This window comes from Orycteropus afer, unplaced genomic scaffold (genome assembly GCF_000298275.1).
Source record: "Orycteropus afer afer isolate SDZICR_OR568_19922 unplaced genomic scaffold, OryAfe1.0 scaffold00008, whole genome shotgun sequence".
In the NCBI taxonomy this organism is placed as follows: Eukaryota; Metazoa; Chordata; class Mammalia; order Tubulidentata; family Orycteropodidae; genus Orycteropus; species Orycteropus afer.
The window spans coordinates 15,192,309-15,212,571 of NW_006921595.1; the positions used below are offsets into that span (position 1 = coordinate 15,192,309).

General features: G+C 38.0%; 1 protein-coding gene across 1 annotated transcript in view; it reads right to left on the reverse strand.

Annotated features, from left to right (window-relative positions):
* Positions 1 to 20,263, reverse strand: part of DNAH11 (dynein axonemal heavy chain 11) — a 455,361-nt gene that overhangs the window by 306,502 nt on the left and 128,596 nt on the right. Inside the window, 2 exon segments of the mRNA XM_007946592.1 lie at positions 8,775 to 9,008; positions 11,985 to 12,134. Coding sequence (XP_007944783.1) covers positions 8,775 to 9,008; positions 11,985 to 12,134 — 384 coding nt within the window.

Here is a 20,263-nt window from a genome sequence, read left to right on the forward strand (position 1 = left end):
GAGCAGCTCAAGAAGACAAAGCCCATTACTATAATGAAATGTGCAAAGACATGGAGTTAGAAAACCAAAAGGGAAGGGCACACTTAGCATTTCTCAAGCTGAAAGAACTGAGGAAAAAATTTAAGCCTTGTTCTGGTTACCTAGTACCACTCTGACAAGAATATACCACAAATGGGATGGCCTTAACAAACAGGAGTTTATTCTTACAATTTGGAGGCTTTAAGTCCAAGTGCAAAGTGCCAGGCTCTAGGGGCTGGGTGAAAGCCTCTCAACCTTGGGGTCCAGCTCTGCCTCCTGCTCCTCACCCACTGGAGCTAGAGGCACTTCTTCACTCAGACAGCTGCTAGCTGCTGAGGCTGAGAAGCCCCAAGGTTGACAAGTCAAAAGGCATAGTCCCAGTGTTACCAAACCACATAGCAGGCCATTAACTTAAGTCCATTATAAGTCCCAAGGACAGCAGAGCATAGCAGGCTGCTGAGCAATGACACAGCTACATGCAGGGTCCAAGCGTGCCATAGGCTTGAGACCCTTCTCAAAGCTTCTCCTTATATACAGGAAGCAGACCACATAACCAAAGGCAGCTACTCAACTGCTCCCAGTAGATTCCACCATGGAGTTGATTACCAGTCTCATCATGGGGAATCCTACACCCAGCTGCCCAGCTACTCAACCGGGCCTAGCCAAGTTGACAAACATAACCATCACAATTCCACCCCTTGTCAACTTGGCACCTGTACAGATCTTCAATGGGTGGTATCTGTACAGGTCTCCTCTGTTGGGTGGCTCCAGTCCCCTAGTTCCTGAATAATGACCTCACCTCCTTGGTCTAGAAACAGGCCATTCCTTTCCCTCTTGGGCATGGCAGCCCCACCCCCTCACTCTTGGGCAGCGGCTATGGCTCCATCCCACTGGCTCACATGAATGGTCAGCCCCACACTCCAGAACCAAGTTGGTGAAGGCCTGGCTCTTTGAAACCTAGGGGGCTGTGATTGTTCCACCCCCAAAGGCCATGGTCCTACCCTTAAGGCTGAGGCAGCTCTGCTTCCATTTCTTTGGTCTCTCTGGTTCTGCCGATTAATGCCTAAGGGCAACCCACTCCACTGAAAAACCATGCACCAAAAGCACTCAGCCTTTTTTTTGCTCTGTGGGCCAGCCAACCTGCTACTCCATTTCATGCTGATCTTTTCTACCAATTAATGCCCAAAGGCAACTCACTCTGCCAGAAAGCCGCCTAACCAAAGGCATCAAGCTTTTTCCTCCATGGGTTGGTAAGGCTGTCACTGTCTCATGCCAGTCTCTGGACTCTGCTCCTGCATCTCTTATGCCAGTCTCTTGCCATCTGTCCTGCTGTCTGTCATGCTGTATGCCAGTGTCTCTTTGCCAGGGTCTCGGGTCAAGGATGCACTCCACTCCTGTTTCCACATTTTAGGTATCTGTCAGAGCAGCATCCCACTCTTTCAGTACCAAATTCTGTTCTGGTTACCTAGTGCCACTCTGACAAGAATATACCACAAATGGGATGGCCTTAACAAACAGGAGTTTATTCTTACAATTTGGAGGCTTTAAGTCTAAGTGCAAAGTGCCAGGCTCTAGGGGCTGGGTGAAAGCCCCTCAACCTTGGGGTCCAGCTCTGCCTCCTGCTCCTGGCCCACTGGAGCTAGAGGTGTTTCTACACTCAGACAGCTGCTAGCTGCTGAGGCTGAGAAGCCCCAAGGTTGACAAGTCAAAAGGCACAGTCCTGATGTTACCAAACCACACAGCAGGCCATTAACTTAAGTCCATTGTAACACCCAAGGTCAGCAGAGCATAGCAGGCTGCTGAGCAATGATGGCTACAAGCAGGGTTCAAGCGTGCCATAGGCTAGAGACCATTCTCAAAGCTTCTCCTTATATACAGGAAATAGACCACATACCCCAAAGCAGCTACTCAGCTACTCCCAGTAGATTCCACCATGGAGTTTATTACCAGTCTCATCATGGGGAATACTATATCTAGCTGCCCTGCCACTCAACCAGGCCTAGCCAGGTTGATATACAAACATAACCATCACAAGCCTCAAGTTGCAATATTGAAAGATTCTATGGGCAAAATATTGAATGATGCAGGAAGCATCAAAAAGGATGGAAAGAATACACAGAGTCAATGTACCAAAAAGAACTGGTAGATCTTAATCCATTTCAGGAGGTGGAACATGATCAAGAACCAATGGTACTGAAGGAAGAAGTTGAAACTGCACTGAAGGAATTGGCAAAAAACAAGGCTCCAGGAATTGATGGAACACCCATTGACATGTTTCAACAAATGGATCCCCCGCTGGAGGTACACTCAGTTATGCCAACAGATTTAGAAGACAGCTACCTGGACAACTGACTGGAAGAGATCCTATTTGTATCTATTCCAAAGAAAGATGATCCCACAGAATGTGGAAATTATCAAACAATATCATTAATATCACACACAAGAAAATCTTACTGAAGATAATTCAAGAACGGTTGCAACAGTATATTGACAAGGAACTTCCAGAAATGCAAGCTGGATTCAGAAGAGGATGTGGAACAAGGGATATCATTGCTGATGTCAGATGGATCTTAGCTGAAAGCAAAGAATACCAGAAAGATGTTTACTTGTGTTTTATTGACTATGCAAAAGCATTTGATTGTGTGTGGATCATAACAAAGTATGGATAACATTGGGAAGAATGGGAATTCTAGAACACTTGATTGTGCTCATGAGGAACCTGTACATAGATCAGGAGGCTGTCATTCCAACAGAACAAGGGGATATTGCATGGTTCAAAATCAAGAAAGGAGTGCATCAAGGTTTTATCTTTTCACCATACTTATTCAACTTGTATGCTGAACAAATAATCCAAGAAGCTGGATTGTATCAGAAGAACATGGCATCAGGATTGGAGGAAGACTCATTAACAACCTGCAATATGCAGATGAAACCACTTTGCTGAAAGTGAGGATGACTTGAAGCACTTACTGATGGAGATTAAAGACTATAGCAGTATGGATTACACCTCAATATAAAGAAAACAAAAATCCTCACAACTCGTCCAATAAACAGTTTCACAATGGATGGAGAAAATACTGAAGTTGTCAAGGATTTCATATTACTTGGTTCTACAATCAACAACAATGGAAGCAGCAGTCATCAGACAACATCTTGTATTGTGAAAATCTGCTGCAAAAGACCTCTTTCAAGTGCTGAAGAGCAAAGATATCTCCTTGAAGCCTAAAGTGCGCCTAACCTAAACCATGGTATTTTCAATAGCCTCTTATGCATGTGAGATCTGGACAATTAATAAGACAGACCAAAGAAGACTTGACACTTATGAGTTGTTTTGTTGGAGAAGTATGCTAAGAAGTACCATGGTCTGCTAAAAGGACTAACAAATATGTCCTGGAGGAAGTGCAGCCGAAATGCTCCTTGGAAGTGAGAATGGCCAGACTTCGTTCGACCTACTTTGGTCATGTTGTCAGAAGGAACTTGTGGTGGTTACGTTTGTGTGTCAAGTTGGCTGGGCACCTAGTTGAGTGGCTGGGCAGCTGGTGGTAGTTATTCCTCATGATGAGACTGGCAATCAACTCCATGGTGGGATCTACCACAAGCAGCTGAGTAGCTCCTTTGGGTATGTGGTCTGCTTCCTGTATATAAGCAGCAGCTTTGGGAGTGGTCTCTAGCTTATGGCAGGCTTGGACCCTGCATGTAGCCATGTCGTTGTTCAGCAGCCTGCCATGCTCTGCCAACCTTGGGACTTACAATGGACTTAAATTAATGGCCTGCCATGTGGTTTGGTAACATCAGGACTGTGCCTTTTTACTTGTCAACCTTGGGTTTGGCAGCCTCAACAGCCAGCAGCTGTCTGAGTAAAGAAAAGCCTTTAGCTTCAGTGGGCCAGGAGCTGGAGGCAGAGATGAAGCCCAAGGTGGAGGGGCTTTCACCAGCCCCTAGAGCTTGGCACTTTAAACTTGGACTTAAAGCCTCCAAATTGTAAGAATAAACTCCTGTTTGCTAAGGTCATCCCATTTGTGGTATATTCTTGTCAGAGCAATACTAGGTAACCAGAACAGAACCATTCCCTGGAGAAGGATATCATGCTTGGTAAAGTGGAGGGTCAACAAATAAGGGGAAGGCCCTCAATGAGTTGGATGGACACAGTGGCTGCAACAATGGGCTCAGGTATAGCAAGGATCATGAGGTCGGCACAAGACTGGGCAGCATTTTGTTCTGCTGTGCATAGGGTCTCTATGAGTCAGAGATTACTCGACAGCACCTAACCACAACAACAATGTACATATTATTACCAGTCACAAAACTGAAATACTGTATTGAAGGTATCTGGTTGGCCTGTTAAACATTTCTGTTTGTAATAAAAATGTTTCATAATTAACCAGATACATGCTTTCTTCACAAACCATCCCTTGTTTTAGTCCTCATTCAACATGAAAAATAGCAGTATATAACTCTTGAACAAAAATAAGCCAAAGCTACTAGGATATAAACAACTTTAGCTACAAGAATAAAAAGAATAATACAACCCAAAGTTGATGATGGGGCATGAGGAGACAGTTTTCATACATTGATAGCGGGAAGGTAAATTTGGCACTATATTCTAAAGGCTTAAAACTGGAATAATCTTACATCTAAGAATTGTACATCTGAGACTTTAATCTGAAAAATAAAATATGTGCAAAATATATGTATATACAAGGCTGTTTATTACAGTTTTGTTAATGATAGCTCAAAATAAAAGACCTAAACAGCTAGTATTAAATAACAACAATAATATAATATGATTTTGCAACATACTGGTTTAAACTGACATGGACAACTCCTCTACTAACACAGAATATTAAATGCAATGAAACACACTCACATGGTAAAGCACATAACCAAATTTCTGAAAGAGATGAAAAAAGCAGGGAGAGAGGGAGAGCGAGTTTCCCTGATGCAAGAAATGTGCCTCAAAGCCAGAGCAGCAGAATGAGGTTAATAGGCCAATGCCATGGCAGCCAAAAGTTGGATTGGGTAGGGGTCCAAACACCTGGGGACTACAGTTCAAACCATCACATGGGAACAGAACATTTCTGTTCTTTGCCTTGCACAGCCCCTGAGCAAGGCAGGTTGTAACTACCTTTGAAACACATCATAAATGTAAAATAGATTGAGGGATAAAGGGATGAATAAAGAATGTAAAATGTTAATTATAGAATCTGGGTGGTAAATACATGCATTACTATACAATTCCTACAACTTTTATGTAGATGTGAGCTTTTTTTGGAAAAATAAATTATTACATTAGACCCTATTTTCTTTATCATCATATTATAACAAGAATAGCAGTCAACAGTTATACAGGTATTCCTCATTTTAATGTACTTTAATTTGTTATGCTTTACATATATATATATTTTAAAATATATTGAAAGTTTGTAGTAGCCCTGCATCAAGCAAGTCTATTGGTGCCATATTTTCAACATCACGTGCTCATTTCATGTCTCTGTGTTGTGTCACATTTTGGTAATTGTCACACTATGTCAAATTTTTCATAATGCTATTTTACACTTAAAAGACTATAGTTTAGTGTAAGCATAATTTTTATATGCACGAGGAAACCAAACAAATTTGTGTGACTTGCTTTATTATGATATTCACTTTATTGTGGTGGTTGGAACCGAACACACAGTATCTTCAAGCTATGATATTTAAATTTTGCCAAGCACTTTTAAATAGTATTTCACAAATATTAAGTAATTTAATCCTTCTGACTATTATCCTCATTTTACAGATGGTGAAACTGAGACATGGGGTGGTTACTTGCCCAAGGTCACACAGCTAATAAATAGTACAGTTGAGATTTGAACCTAAAATAATCTGATCCTGAATTTCTCTTAATCATTATACTACTAGGAAAAAAGTTAATGAACTGAAGACAGATTTAAGAAGACATTTAAATGCAGCAGAAATAAAGATGGAGAGTTGAAATGTATGAAATGGAGGCTTATAGGGAGAAACGAATAAGAAGGTTTCACATACAGCTAATAAAATTCTACATGAAGAATATAGAGCAAATAGGCAAAAGGTATTACTCAAAGAGAAAAAAAAAAAAGGTAAGAATTTTTCCAAACTGAAGACATGTAACTGAAAAAAAGAAAAAAATCCACACCTGGACAGAGTACAATAAAATATCAGAACTTTGAAAACAAAGTCTTAAAGTCAGCCAAAGACAAAAGAAAGTTTGCTTATAAAGAAACAATTTGTCTGACATAGACTTCACAGTAAGAATAAAAGCCACAAGTTAAAGGAATAATATTTTTTAAAGTTTTGAAAGAAAATAACTCTCAATTTAGAATTCTATACCTAGTTAAACTATCAAAAAAGATGTCAAAATAAAAACTTCTTCCTTATACACCATTACTGCATAAATATACACGTGCATGTACATGCGCGTGCACACACACACACTATGCAAAGAAGGGAACTGAACTCAAAAATAATGAATGGGGTGAAAAAGTAATAAGCAAAGTCATTGCTAAATACATTGGTAAATCTACATAAAACTTAAAATAATTACTAATGGAGGATATAAAAAAATAAAATTACACAATGGTATGTGCAATGGGAGGTGGAGCTCAGAATAAATGATTCTAAGGTCCTTGATGAGGAGAAGGACAGATATAGTTACAGTTTATCAGAATGTAAGTGCCATGAGCAGAAACTTCACTTCTGGAAGCACAGAACCTAGGACAGTGCTTGACAAGAAGTTAGAACATAAGCGTGAACCCAAAAAAGGCAGAAAGAAGGAAATTAATTCCTGTATACACATTTAAAGGCATATTATTTAGCCATTTGTTAATGCATATTAGATACTTATTTATGACAAGAAAATATATAGATGATTTACTGAGTGAATATATGGAGTGACTATGTAAAACGTATGGAAAGTAAATTGAGATAGCTATACACATATGATACACATATATATACATATTTATGTATGCATCTACATAAATACCTATAATTGAATGTTCTGTGTAATACATACATTTACATAATAGGTAGATAGATGCCTATAAAACATACAGAAATTAGATAGTAGAGGGAAAACTTTTGATGTTTATCTATCAAAATGTCAATAATTCCTTGATAATTCAATCTAAAGGTTTTTTAAAAAGTAATTTGCCTTTTTTCATTTACCCATATGTATTTTCTTCTTCAGTTTTAACAGTAAATAAGAAATCACAGAACTTAAATTGCTATAAATAACAAATATCTATAGAATGTCACCTGGACTAAGCAATATAATATTCTCATGACAACAAAAATGATTATTGGAGCAAGGAAAGTTGAATGAAGGGAGGAAAATTAGACTAAAATAAGTAGAAATAAGTTTGCTGAAAGATTCACATTTGAGTAATGACTGATAATAGTTAAGCTTTAAGAGAGGGTATTTTATTATAACAAGCATTCAACATATTTTTACTAAAAAAAAATTATTACTAAATTCATTAAATTTAATAATGCAAATAAAATAAAAACACATACATCATTAACTAACCAGAAAGGTGTTTCCATAATGAAAGCATGATATAATTAATTGCAATTTAACTAATTACTCCAAATATTTATGTATATAATATAACCACTTAGCCTCTTCATCCAACTGGTAATGACTAGAATTGCAGATAGTGTCCTACGAAGAAACCAGCCAGTCACCTCTTTAAACTATTACTGCAAGCCTACTAAATAGAACCTAGTACTCCATTTTCCCAAGAATTTAAATTAAAAAAGAGTGTATTTTCTTCAACAGCAAATGTACAAAAACCTCTTTAATAGCACAAATATAGGTGGATGTTCACTATCCAAGATGAAAAGAAATAAAAATTAAAAGAAATAATCAACATACTGTAAAACCTAAAATTCCTGAATGTATTAAAAATACACATATCCTTCACTACCTGAATCTATTTGATTTCTAAGGCACTGAGTAAAAAGTACTGCCAACATAGAAGAGGTGCAATGGGGAAGAGTTGGAGGCATGCTGAATTCAGTGCTGGGGAGAAGGTGCTGGCCCTGCCAATTTCAGTAACAAATTATGTGCCTTTGGGACAGTCACTTAATATGTCTGGATTCATATTTTATCCACTGACAAAAGAGAGGTAGACGAACTAAAAGTTCTCTCCAAGTCTAATGTTCTCTGAAGATATAAGGCAAGAGAAAAATCCTATCTTTGCACTGTTCCAGAGCTAAGAGCATACCTGAAGATGGGAGGCTAATGAGGGATCATAGCATAAATGGATGAATGGCATGAAATTCTAAACAGATTATTTTCCAAAATTACTCAACTGTGATTTATAACTAACAGACAAACCAAATATTATAAAAATATTTGCTTTTGTTGAACATCCCTCTACAGTTTTAAATCACACAAATAGAGAAAATGTACACATATTTTCTAATAAATACATGATCAGCCTAGATGGAGGTTCTTACACAGAAGGAAATAAATAGGTACAGTACCCAGCTATAAGTGAAATTCCACAGCCTAGAGGATAATGGGCATGATGAAATTTTTTTTAAAACCCATGTAGAAAACTAGAATACTGATCACCCAAAGGTAGAAAATGAAAAGTTAAACAATTGTGATTAAAATCTTCCTGGTATAGATCCCTATGCATAAAAAATATTCCATAAATGATGAATGAATGAATGAATGAATGAAGCTTACCTCTTTAGGTCCCCTCAAGTCGTGAAATAATAAATACCTGTTTCTTATGGAAATCCTTTAGGGCTGTTTCATAGCCTTCCTCTAGTCTATTGAAGGCAATTCCTACATCTGTAGTCCACCATATTTGTGAACTAGTTAGTGCAACTTGAGCTGGAAAATCGAAAATCCACAGTTCCCTAGGCTTTTCCTCGTAGGCTGCTATGGCTTCTATGATAGAATGGCGCACTGTTTCTTGCATGGTCTGTTCAAGTTGCAGAAGCCACATTTCCACCTTTTGAAGCAAATTGAAATGTTATAGCATGAGATTAACAAGGGAAGAGTGATAATTCATCCTCTCACTGCTCTAAGGTCATGCAAAGGCCACAGGGGAATTTATTTTAAATTCATATCAGAGGAGCCCTGGGAGTGAAATGTTTAAGCACTCAGTTGCTAACCATAAGGGTCATGGTATGAACCCACCTAGTGACTCCATGGGACAAAGACCTGGCAATCTGCTTCCATAAAGATTACAGTCTAGAAAACCCTGTGAGGTCATTAGGAGTTGTAATCATCTCAATGCTATCTAACAACAACAAAGAAAACTAGAAGAGGGATGACTCATAAGGTAGGAGGCAAACAACTGAGTGCTTAAGTCTTCTTTGTTTGTGATCCTGTCTTCACACTGCTCACCTTATGTCTCTTACCAGGTGGCTGATAACTTTCTACACCTTAAACTGAGGAGGTACTATTGTTTTTTCATATGTGAAGACAAGGGGGGCTCCTGGATGAAGATCTCCTCTAGTAACACCCAACCAAGGCCACATTGAGGGGTATGAGTAATATTCTAGAGCTTTGAGAATAATGAGCATTTTTAAAATATTAAATCTTTTGATAATTTTTAAATCTACCAAAATATCTTCTCCAAAATCTTCATATTTCCTAGAGTAAGACAAAGTGTTTTCAGCAACTATCTTAATTATCTTCCCTACTGGTTCTCGTCTTTTCACTTGTCAGAAATTAGACAGCAGGAGAGTATAGGAGACAGGACAACTGCTGACTTGTGAAAATTAATCTTTCTTTTAAAAATTCATTTCAACTCTGTTTTGCTCCCACAAATACATTTCAGCCAGTTTCCCATCCTACTCAAAATACGCTTTGTTTTATTTACCCATGTATCTGTATATCTGTTTGCATGGGATATTACATAACTCATATGTATGCAGATTTAAGAATTTGGAAATAATTGATCATAGCAATATAAAAACATGACTGTAATAAATAAATTCCAAGGACCACATGAGATGGTGGAGGCACTATAATTGAACCGATTTCTTTTCTTGCCCCTCTACAGATGTCAGCTGCATCCCTAGACCCTCTTCTCTTGAGAACTTTGAAGGAGAGATATGTAGTTAGTAAGCCGATATGCTCCAGAGCCCCCAAAAGAAAGAAAGAAGTACTGCTCTGCCAATGGCCCCACCATCTCTTAATAAGAGACTCCCTAGACTTCATAGTTGTGCTTTGTTAACAAGCATGAGCATTCAGGGTACCTGATCCAATCAATGGGATCCTGTATCTCTGTTTTAGCCACTAATACTTTCACTGTCACCATCAGTAAGTCAGTCATCATTTGCGCATCTTCCATGTCCTCAATATGGCCACCTGGCCTCAAAAACTTTGTAGTCCATTTGGAAAGACCAAAGACGTGTGAGAATCAACACATCACATCATTTTTAGGTGACTAGGCCAACAACTACACCTTAGCTCAGTATGATTTGAGAACTAAGTTCTGTTGAGATGTTTGATCCCAGTTCTTGGTATTTCGTAACCTTCTGTCCAACCTTCTATAAAACAATTACCACCTCTCATTACCTCTAATTATGTATTCATCCATATCCTCAACTAATGTAAGAGTTCCTCAAGGACAGGGGCTGAGCCTTACATATTTCTGGATACCCAAAAGCCTAACTCAACATCTGATGCATAGTAGGTATTCAATAAACATTTGATAAATAAAATACAAATGGTCTAAATTAGGAGTCCAACTATAAAAGTACAGAAAAAGAAAAAAGACCTAAACTAAAAGCATCTTTTTTATAAAACAAAGATAATTAGAGGGCAAATGTGGTATATGCTCAAGTCTCAAACATAAATTGCTTATACAGAATAAATTAGAGCACTATAAAAACTTCAGTATCAAAAGTTCCTTCTGGTGACAACCACATCCGTCAAGTGGATTATCCTGCTCTGGGCACCATGCCAGGTAGCCAGCAATCTGCTGGGGAGGGAGCAGACAGCAACATACTTTTGTCAGCATAGTTTATGGTGACTTTTTCTAATCTTTGCAATAATATCCTAAAAAGCCCAAGAGATCAAAAAATATATTTTAATCAAAGTATTCTACCATCTGCTCCCCCTTCATTTGGCAGGATTTTTCTGGTATAATATTAAAAACCAACAGAGAGGAGTGAAGAAAACCCCAGCATAAAGATTGCAATCACATTTCTGGAAGGCCCACTTTAAGAAACCCCTGCCCTGACCCAAATGGTGCTACAACAGAAGCTACTGCCTCAGTTATTCTATGGATTAACCCAAGCTATTCAAGCATCATCATAAAAAGATGCAATTCCTCTAAATCATCTGAATACATCAAAAGCTCTTTCGTAAATCATAATGAGCCACTCTTGTCGTTAACTGTTAAGAATAATTTTGAGGTATTTGACTATGAGAAAAGAGAAGATGCTAACTTAACTGTGCACATGGTAATTAGAGAATGTGGCATCAGCTTGGTAGACTCCATCAATTTTATTTACAAGCAGCCACTGAGAACATTCACTTCAGAACAGTGAACCACAAAGTCTGTTTAAAGCATGCTTTATTGCAAGGGACTGCTTCACTCTACCCTTTCCCTGCACTCTCTGAGAGGGGTGACAACACAATATGCTATGTGACTGATTCAGCCACAGGGTTACCTGTTACTAATTCTAGGGTCCACTCAATCAGTCTATGACAGTTCCTTCTGCCTACTTCAACTTTTAGCATCTGTAAGACCCAGGTGGGTGCCAAAGCCAAAGGAACAGAAATTGGGAAGCATGGCAGGGTAGTTATCTACCACACTGGATGGCAGAGTAGTTATCTGCCATAAAAAGGAATTGTCTAGCGCAAAACTAACTAGAGCCCGACTTGACATGAGTAGACTTTTTCTGGCTCAATTTAAAAAATACTTTGAAAATATTCTTTAAGGATAGAAAACTTCATCATCAAATCTTACATGGCCTATGCAGTCACACTCAGCTTGGAAAGGGACATACTCCTTTTCCTTGCTGTACATTCCAATTGCTCTGTGTGTGGACACGTGCTGATTGTCTTCGAACTGCAGATCTGCGATGCTGTCGAAGAGTTTGGCAAGGTGATGGGTTACCTAAGGGATAATTAGTAGAAAAGATAAGGGCATGTCTCACTTGATGTATTCTAACGATCTAGGGATGATGCTACACGAATTTCAAAACTTTATAGACTTATAGAACTGTCTCTACTGTTTTCTTTCCAAATAAATCACTTCTAAAATTCTCAAATTTGAAATGGCCTTGATGGAGAAGTGGCCAGGCACCCTTGGGTGGTGAATGCTTACTGTACAAAGCTACCTAGAGCCTGCTTGTTGACTGGAGGCTTGCTATATTCCTGTGGATGGATAATCATTCTGCTGGGGATTGTGTGGCTGAGTTTTGTTTTTTTTTTTCTTTTCAATTTAAGTTTACATGATTAATTTATGCCATAAAAATCTATGTTAAAATAACTGATACAAAAATGCAAACTAGATATTATCTTACTCTTCTGTTGGGTCTGATGTTATAGTGTACTTGGCTTTGATGCTACCCAAGCCCCATAGCAACACTGTTATATAAAAAAGTGAAATAGGATTTTCCAGTTGTCACTGATAAGGAAATTGAAGCTAAATTATTAAGTGACACCTACAAGTTGACACAAGTAAAAGTAAGTAGCAGCTAGATTTTGACCCTACAATTCCAGGCCACATCTACAAAATCCAAATTGTTCTGCCACTGTGACATTTACATCCTTAGCGTTGGAGTCGTTAAAGGACTCACCCACCCACTCCCATCAAGTTGATTCCAACTCAGAGGGACCCTATAGGATAGAGTAGAACTGCCCCATAGGGTTTCCAAGGCTGTACATTTTTTTATGGAAGCAGACTGCCTCATCTTTCTTCCTATGGAGTGGCTAATGGGCCTATTTTTTAATGGGTTCGAACCACCAATCTTTTGGTTAACAGCCCAATGGTTTAACCACAGTACTATCACATGCCTTTTGTTAAAGGAACCCCCAATGAAGAACACATTGAATTTCACATACATTCAAGACAACTCAAAAAGTAAAACAAAAGCAAAAACTGAAAGACAGAATATCAACATTTGCTCTGCTAGAGGCTGGTTTGGAGAACGATGTCTAGTTGGCTACCAAACAGAACCCTGGAATTATCCACAATTATGTATCCAGTCATGTCAGCCTAGACCATGATGTGCATCTCCACCTAGAAGACTTGCCCAAGAATCTTGGCCAGAAGGAAAGGAGGATAGCCTTGACCAACCTAAAAACTAAAAACAAACTCACTGTCGACAAGTCAGATCTGACTCTCAGTGACCCCTCCTTGTGTTTCCGAGGCAGTATCACTACAGAAGTACATTGCCCAATCTTCCTTCCGAGGAGTGACTGATGGGTTTGAACCACCAGCCTTCTGATTGGCAGTCAAATGCTTTAGGCACTATGCCACCAGAGCTCCTACCAACCTAAGTCACACCAGAGAGTGGCCCAGAGGAAGTATCTGGAATGGGAAGAGGCATTCCCTTCTTACCGAAACAAAACAAAAACCAATTGTCATACACCTCATGATGACTCTGTGTCAGTAGAACTGCTCTCCAGGGACTTTTCAATGGCCAATTTTTTTGGAAGTGGATGTTATGCCTCTCTTCTCATCTTACTCATGGAGCAAATTAAAGTTGCAGATAACCAGCAGTTGGTCTGAAGGTCTATACCTATCCCCTCTATTTCCAGCTTAGTGGCTCTTTTTTTTTTTTTTTTTTTTTTTCTTGAAATGCAATGCAACTGGACTTGAAACTAAAGGGACAGCAGCTTCTAGAGCTGAGTTAATTTCAGATAATGTAAACCAAGGCCAGAAACAGTAATAACCTTACTAAATTTCTTGCATGACAAAACCAATGCCAACATGGTTAAGGTACTCCTTAAGGGTGATTTAATCTTTGATGCTTTTAGCTTTTTGCTGTATTTGCAGTATTAGTATTAAAGAAAAGCACAGTAAGACCTCTGCTGAGTTTGAAATAGATGAGAGTTTGAGGCTCTCACTTACTTTAAACATAGAATGGTAGCAGACTGATCACTGCCTGGCTTATCATATTCTCTTGCATTTCTGTACATTACTCAAAGGACAGTTATACACAGATAGTATCTCCAATAACCTAACAATTCACTGTCACAGCTGAAGTGACCGGGCAGTGCACAGATGTTGAATAGCTTCTAACTGTGTAAGAGACCTAGATAATACTTAGATGAAAAGCTGCAGTATAAATGAGACCTCAACCATCATATACTCTCACACATTATTGCTTTGGTGAGAAAATAGTTTAAAAAGAACTTCTGGTTCTGCAGTCAGTCAGTGCCCAGGGGAGGCAAACCCTGAGGCTTGTAGTTTTACCATTACTTAGACGCTGAATGTCTGAAATCAGAATTCTCATTTTCAGTCTTCTCTCTATTGAAAGCTTCTGCTGGAATGGGCCTATTTTTTAACTAATATGGAACACCTTGTCGCATTCAGTGCTGTTTGATTTCTAATGAAGTCTCTTAGCATTTGTTAACATGAAATTAAAATTGCCTCTTCCTAGTTAGCTATTTTGAAATATCTTTTATTTTACAACTAAAAGGGACATAAAAAAACTAACATCTCGTGCTGCTACTGTTGTTAGGTGCAATCTACTCAACTTCAATTCACAGCCACTCTGTGCACCCAGAACTCTGGTAGCATAGTGCCTAAGGCACTTGACTACTAACCAGAAGTCCGGCAGTTCAAACCCACCAGCCACTCCTCGGAAGGAAGATGGGGCAATCTACTTTCATAGTGATACTGACTTGGAAACCCAAGGAGGGGTTGCTATGAGTCAGGTCTGACTCAACGGCACATAACAACAACAACCATGCCCCCACAGGGTTTTCTAGGTTGTAATCTTTATGAAAGTGGATTGCCAGGTCTTTCTTGTGTGGAGACAGTGGGTTAGTTCGAACTGGCAACCTTTTGGTGAGCAGTTGAGCTCTTAATTGCTGCACTACCAGGGCTCCTTAACATGTCATAAATCCCCCTTATCTCTCTCAAGAAATAGAAAGGATTTGAAAGCTTAAAAAAATAAAAAGATTTGAAACTGTTCCAATTATTTTATTTTTTAAAAAAGGGCTAGTAACTTCATGTTTTAATTAAGTTTATAAAAAGTTAGCAACAAAAATGGAAATGCTGCTCCCTCAGTTTACAATCAATTACGTGTATCCACCCACTAATGAGCAGATTATAAAGATGGCTGTGCAAGCTAAACTCAAGTCAACTGATCTCAGTAATCAATGAGGGAAATTATGACTATGATTTGACCTTTAAATTTGTTTATCAAAACATTAAAAAACTTCCTTACTATTGGGTGTAAATGTACATGGAAATGTAAAAAAAAGTAGTTAAACTAATATTTAGTATACTTCAATTAATGATATTTGAAACATTAATAATTAAAATGTTTTATATCTTTGTAGAAAACTTGTCAAGAATACTTTGAACAGTGCCTGCCTTTCTATCATTGTGGACTTATGATATGGAGCAAGCATCTTTTCCCAGAGAACTGTTCTACTCCTGTCTCTATTAACATGTTCAGCTGTGAATTGAAAAGTTGAAGGTTTGAGTCAACCCAGAGATGCCTTCGAGGAAAGTCTGGGAATTTACTTCTGAAAAATCAATAGTTAAAAACCTTATGGAGCACACAGTTCTACTCTCACATGCAATCACCACGATTCAAAATCAACTGACAACTATTTTGTTTTATGGTTGGGTCAGCTTCCAACACTTTATACTTTAAACTTTCAAGGCCATAAAATATCTTTGAGAGTTGCCTTAATGTGAAGGGGTTTTCTTTTTTTTGCCAATACTCCTTCCTCTGGGACATCTTACCCCCCACACACACAATTACTTTTCTAATCTACATTGATAATTTCACTTTCATAAAGTTCCTCTGGCTGCATGTCATCTGTAACTCCAGATTTGTTATTATGTTTGATTCAAATTTCACTCTTAGCATTATCACTTTTCATTTATTTGCTGCACTTTCATCTTTGTTGGCTAATTTCCTATTTCAATTATCCATTTGTGTAAAATGTCATACGGTTTTATTACTGAGAGATAAGGATGCACACAACTACACACTTTGCTGTCTGTGCATGAAGCGCTAACAGATGTGCAGTGACCAATCATTGACAGACTTTGAAAGAAGTGATGTCATTAGTGACTGATCATGATGCACATTGGCTATTTACATAGTCATCTGTGAACTGAAAAGCACTATAATTTACACAATTACTCACAGATTATATATGACTATAAGTGAAATTTGAACCATGTTTTTGCAGGGTTGGTGTTATTTAACCAAACCTTGGTAACTGTAATTCGTTAATAGTGGAACCGTGCACAGCAACTACCTGCATAAAATTTTACATTTACTCATCTGTGAATCAAATAAAAATATTCACTCATCTAAGTAATTTAATCATTTAAAGTAGAAATCAATAGTTATCATACTGTGTTTAACCTTCTTCTAAACCCATCTTTTGGATTCTTTATATAGATTATTTTACTTTTTAGTTCTAAAATTGTTATTTGGTTATTATATAGTCAAGTATTCTGCTAAAATTCTCCACTTTTCCTTTCTTGTTTTGAATATATTAATCACAACTCTGTTATAGTCACGTACTCCAAAACCTGGAGCGCCTGTTAATCTGTTTCTGTTGTCCCTTTTTTCTCTTAGATATTAATATTCAGAGACTGTCTCCTCATATACCTAGTCATTTTTTTTTTTTTTTTTATTTAACTTAATGCTGGACATTGTTTATGTAAAAATGAAGAGAGAATTCGACTCTCTGGATGATGTTCTCCTTAGTGGGACCTGAACTGCAGTTTTTATTTTTGTTCTTCTTTTATGTTCCATGAGACCGACAAAAGCTCTGATGAGCTGCTCAGACTCCGGGCCACATCTTTTGAACTGTCACGTGTCTCAAGGGGAAAAGCAGTGCCACTTAACAGGCATATCTGTGCTTTCCTTCTGCTCATATCTTAGCCTCTGAACTCTTGATTCCTTCAGTAGCTCTTTGATGCATTTAAAGAGATTTAATTAGATATTTTATCCAGCTTTTCTGATTGTTTTCAGAAGGAACAGTAATCTGTTAAAAACTAAACTGTTACAGCTGGAAAACTTGCCCCTTGAATTTAAGCTTGAGCTGGACATTTATTAGGTGAGATTAAACCAAACCAGAACCAGGACAGGTTTAGTTCTCAAAATAAGGCATAGAATTCCTTGCTGGCAAGATCTCACATTTGTACATGACTTAATTTTGTGATCTCACTTAGGGTATTACAGAGATATTTTATTTAAACCTATTATTCCTGATTTCATTGCATAGCTTCTTAGTTAGCTGTAGAGATAATTCCAATGAAGAAGCTATAAGAGAATTCTAAGCAGGTACAACAGATTTTCAAACTAAAACAGACAAAAACTATATATTGATACAATGTGTAACTAACCTTATATAAACTATTTTGAAAGGATAATCCCTATTAGGTATCAAATTTATGATACATTTTTTAAAAAGTAAATTCACTATTTTTTTGTCACACACTTGAATTCTACAGTTATCAGGCTGCCTTTGGCATCCATTTAAATATGAAATATTTCTAAATTATGCTAAGCAAAGCTTCACTTGGTAACTTTTGGGACAAACTACCTTTCTGTCAGCGGCTTCTCTTTCTCCCTGCTCTGTGGCTTCTCCAGCTCCAACTCAAACTGAACTTTCTACTTTCTCTAGAAAAAATGGGGCTAGTGATTGATTTTAATTCAACTAAAACTCATTTAGTCTTGCATGCCCTCAACTGACCACTTGCAGTTTGAGCCTTTTTCCTCTTCTATAAGAGGTGTCTCTTTATAGTGTTATTAAAAGCGTTGGTGGTACAATGGTTAAGTGCTAAGGTGCCAACTGAAAGATTGGCAGTTCAAATCTGCCCAGCAGCCCTGTCGGAGAAAGACCTGGTAATCTGTTTCCATAAAGATTCCAGCTTTGGAAACCCTATTGGGCAGTTCTACTCTGTCCTATAGAATCACTGTGAGTAAGAATCAACCTGACAGTCATGGGTTTGGTTTTTTTGGTTTAAGGAACACTATGCCTTTCCAGCGTAGGCCATGGCAGGCTAGGAGTGATTATTGAACTCTATCACCTGATTTCTTAAATTCATCTGCTCAAACACCTACACTCCACCATGAAGATAATCAAAGGGCATCACCAGTATAGATAAACATACCATGCTTTCGGCAACACGGGGTTAAGATGCAAGCTTAAGATCCAGCAGTGCTTTGTACTGCCTAATATTAAGCCCACTTCTCACAAACACCTTTCTGAATGCCAATATTTAGTCTATTAAAGATATCAGTTTAGTGTCATCTGTCTCATCATTGCAACTGATGAGATTTCTCAAAGACCAAGTTGGCAGATTTCCTTTTTTGTAGGATTTTTGCTCATGCCCTTGAGGACATTTCTTCACTCAAATGAATGAAATGTTCCTAAGTATACATATTCCTGATACAAACTTTGGAGAATGCATTGCAGCCTCAATTTCTCTAACAGAGGCTATTTAGTAGCTACATTAAAGGAAATAGAAACAAAAATAGGTGAAATTAATGTTAATATTTTATTGAATCCAATAATCCAGAGTATTATTTCAACTGAACAAGTACTATGAAAATTATTAGGAGCTCTGGTAGCATAGTGCTTAAGGCACTTGACTGCTAACTAGAAGGCTGGCGTTTCAAACCCACCAGCCACTCCTCAGAAGGAAGTTTGGGCAATCTGCTTCTGTAGTGATTCTGCTTCGGAAACCCAAGGAGGGGTCACTGTGAGTCATGTCCGACTCAACGGCACAAAGCAACAACAACAACATGAAAATTATTAGTGAGCTATTTTATATATACTTTTTTCTTTGTGCTACGTTATTAAAACTAGGTTTTCAGCCTATCTCAATGTGCATTTTTCATCAGAAATACTTAATCTGTATTCAGATTTCACAAAGTATAAGCTGCAAAGGGATAGTCACACATCTGAATTTCCCCAAACACATTTGTGTTTTCCAATAACTGAACTGAATGTCACTTTTCAAATTTAAATTTAAATCTCTTAAAATACATTAAAGTTACAAATCCAGTTTCTCAGTTGCCACATTTCAAGTGTTCCATAGCCAAATGTGCCTCATGGCTACCATTATGAGACACACTGAAGAGGCTTTTTTTTTTTTTTCTTTAGCATAGCTCCATCACAGAGACACTTCCACTGGTTACCAAACAGAGGATGAGACATAAGAAGTTGTACAAACTCTTCCGGGGGTGGGGGGAGGAAGATCTTTCACATCTTTAGGAATTAATGTCTAAAACATGGTGACTACTACCCAAAGTTGTCAGTTATTTAGAGTACTGTATAACAATATGGAAACACACAAAAGATAGACAGGTTATTTCATCAGACTTTACCCAGTGCACTAGTGCACTTAAAAAACAGAAATTTATCTTTCTAATAGAGAAAAAAAAAAAAATCAAAGATTTTAAATACTGACTCTTATAAGGACTTCAAACCAGTCACAGACAACTATTTTACTATATCAATTAATCATGCAAGTATACCTTTAAATTCTTATTCCTGTAACACTTAGTAGAGATGTTTGACCAGTGAAGCTAAGGAGCAACCATATCCACAGGTCTTTAGACAATCCATGTCTGGTAATCTTTGTCACTGGGAGGTCAGCATGAATGCTGGGAGCAAAAACTCTTTAAAAACTTGCCCTTAACTGAGCTAGTAATCATTGAAGACCTTCTAAAGATGCAAATTTCATCACTCTAGCATTCTAACTCAAGTACCTTAAACTGGGACTGTCTGTTGGCAGAGTGAAAGCTGTGGTGGTTGGTATCAGACCTCCCTGCATGATATTTTCAGGCAGATCAAACTCCACAATTAACTGCAGAAACTCTCATGTTGACCAACACTCTTAAATTGAGTGTGGGTGGATGGAGGAGGGGGCCCTGAAGTATTCAAGTCATTCACAAGATGTCAACATGAGTTATCTGCCCACAAAGGGTACCTTTTATGGGAAAATTGCATTGTTATTCCACAAGCTGCAGTTGTCATGTTATCTCTGTCACACTCCAGGGAGCACATTCAGGAATGTTAAGCACAAAA